This window comes from Crocodylus porosus, unplaced genomic scaffold (assembly GCF_001723895.1).
Source record: "Crocodylus porosus isolate Cpor-Errol unplaced genomic scaffold, CroPor_comp1, whole genome shotgun sequence".
Classification (NCBI taxonomy): Eukaryota; Metazoa; Chordata; order Crocodylia; family Crocodylidae; genus Crocodylus; species Crocodylus porosus.
This window is the reverse complement of record NW_017728913.1, coordinates 9,162,501-9,163,953: the sequence shown is the minus strand read 5'-3', so window position 1 is coordinate 9,163,953 and position 1,453 is coordinate 9,162,501. Positions and strand designations below refer to the sequence as shown.

At 69.4% G+C, this 1,453-nt stretch overlaps 1 protein-coding gene across 5 annotated transcripts in view; it reads right to left on the bottom strand.

Annotated features, from left to right (window-relative positions):
- Positions 1–799, bottom strand: part of DCLK2 (doublecortin like kinase 2) — a 147,688-nt gene extending 146,889 nt beyond the window's left edge. The window contains exon 1 of one of the 5 annotated variants that reach the window (XR_002100999.1): positions 223–798. Coding sequence is in view for 3 of the 5 variants with exons in the window: in XM_019534454.1 (XP_019389999.1) it covers positions 223–625 (403 nt within the window). In the remaining 2 variants the exon portion in view is untranslated. Of the gene's footprint in view, positions 1–222 lie in introns of all 5 variants that reach the window. The other 4 variants (XR_002101000.1, XM_019534454.1, XM_019534452.1 and 1 more) reach the window with 4 other exon arrangements.
- Positions 800–1,453: the final 654 nt, after the last annotated feature.

The following is a 1,453-nucleotide window of genomic DNA, read 5'->3' as shown; positions in this document are numbered from 1 at the left end:
ATGCACCCCCCACTGCCCTCTTGCCTCACACACCCTCCACCACCTGCTGGCCCCACACACCGGGGGGCTGCGGCCTGGGGGGCATCGGGCAGCAGGAGCGAAGGGTATGGCATGGGGACTGGCCACGGATGTTTCCAAATGGGTCCTGGTACAAGAAAGGCTGAGGGCGGGGGTCGAGAAGGGTAGACCCCCATGAGGAGGGGAAACCCGCCCTCCCCTTACCCTCCACCAGCTCCTCCAGGCTGGTGACCTTCCTGCTGCCGTCGACGGTGTAGATGGCGCGCACGCCCTGGGGCAGGTGGACGTTGTCGGACAGGGAGCGGGTGAGCTCCACCAGGAGCGCGTCGAAGGAGCGGAGGCGGTCGCTGGAGATGGCGTAGACCAAGCCCTTGAAGTACCGGTCCCCGTTGCGGTAGAAGCGCGCCTTCTTGGCTTTCTTCTCAGAGCTGAGCGCCTGCAGCGTGCGCGTGCGGTACAGGCTGCAGTGCGCGCTGTGCGCGGGGCTGGGCACCAGCCCGTTGCCCTTGGGGCCGCCGCCGCCCGCCGCCCGCCGCGACCCCGCGCGCTGCTGCCTTTTGTCCCGCTCCTCGAAGTGCTCCAGCTCGATGCTCCGGGCGCTGGCCATGGGGGCCGGCCGCTGCGCGCTGCCCGCCGGCCGGGCTAAGCCCCCCGCGCTCGGGCGCCGCCGCCAGCCGCCTCGTCCCGGCTCCCCGCCGCGGCCATGCACGCTCGCACAATGCGGGCCGGGCCCCTGCTCTGCCGAGCTACGCCAGGCGCTGCATCGCGGCCCCGGGCCGGGCGGGCGGAGCGAGCTGCGGCTGCCTCCCGGCCCCCGCGCTAATGGCAATGCGGTGTGCGCGGCGGCGCCCGGGTCCTAGCTCCGCCGGCCCCGCTCCCCGCCGCCTCCCGGCCCCGCTCGGGGGGGCTGCCGGCAACGATCGCGGTGGCGGGGACGCTTCGCGCCTGGTACTGTGTAGCCCCAGTGCTGCGGAGGGTCAGAGCTGGGGGCAGAGACGACCTCTTTTGTTAGACCAACTAGACGCTTGCAAACAAATAAAAATGAAAAAATGGCTTTCTTTGCCAGCTTTCGGGCACACGTGCTCTAGCTGGCATCTCCCCCTAGTGCCGTAGCAAGGACGTTTGGCGCCCACCGCAGCAGCCCGCCCTCGCCCCGCGCACAGGTCTCAAGGGCACGGGGCCCCCCATGCTTGGCAGCTGCCATTGCCCGGTCCCTGCGCACCCCCGGATGAGATGTGGCTCCATCCCATGCCCTGCCCTTTGCTTGGGCGCCTGGGGCAGTCACCCTGCTCACCCCGCTTTTGCTGCACCGCTTAGACCACCTTTCAGCTCCTCCGAGAAACCGTAGCGACTGGAGAAAATACGATTTGGGGGGGATGAGGGTGCTGCAGGGCCAGCGCGCACTTGTGTTGTACATGGAGTGTGCAGCGAGGGT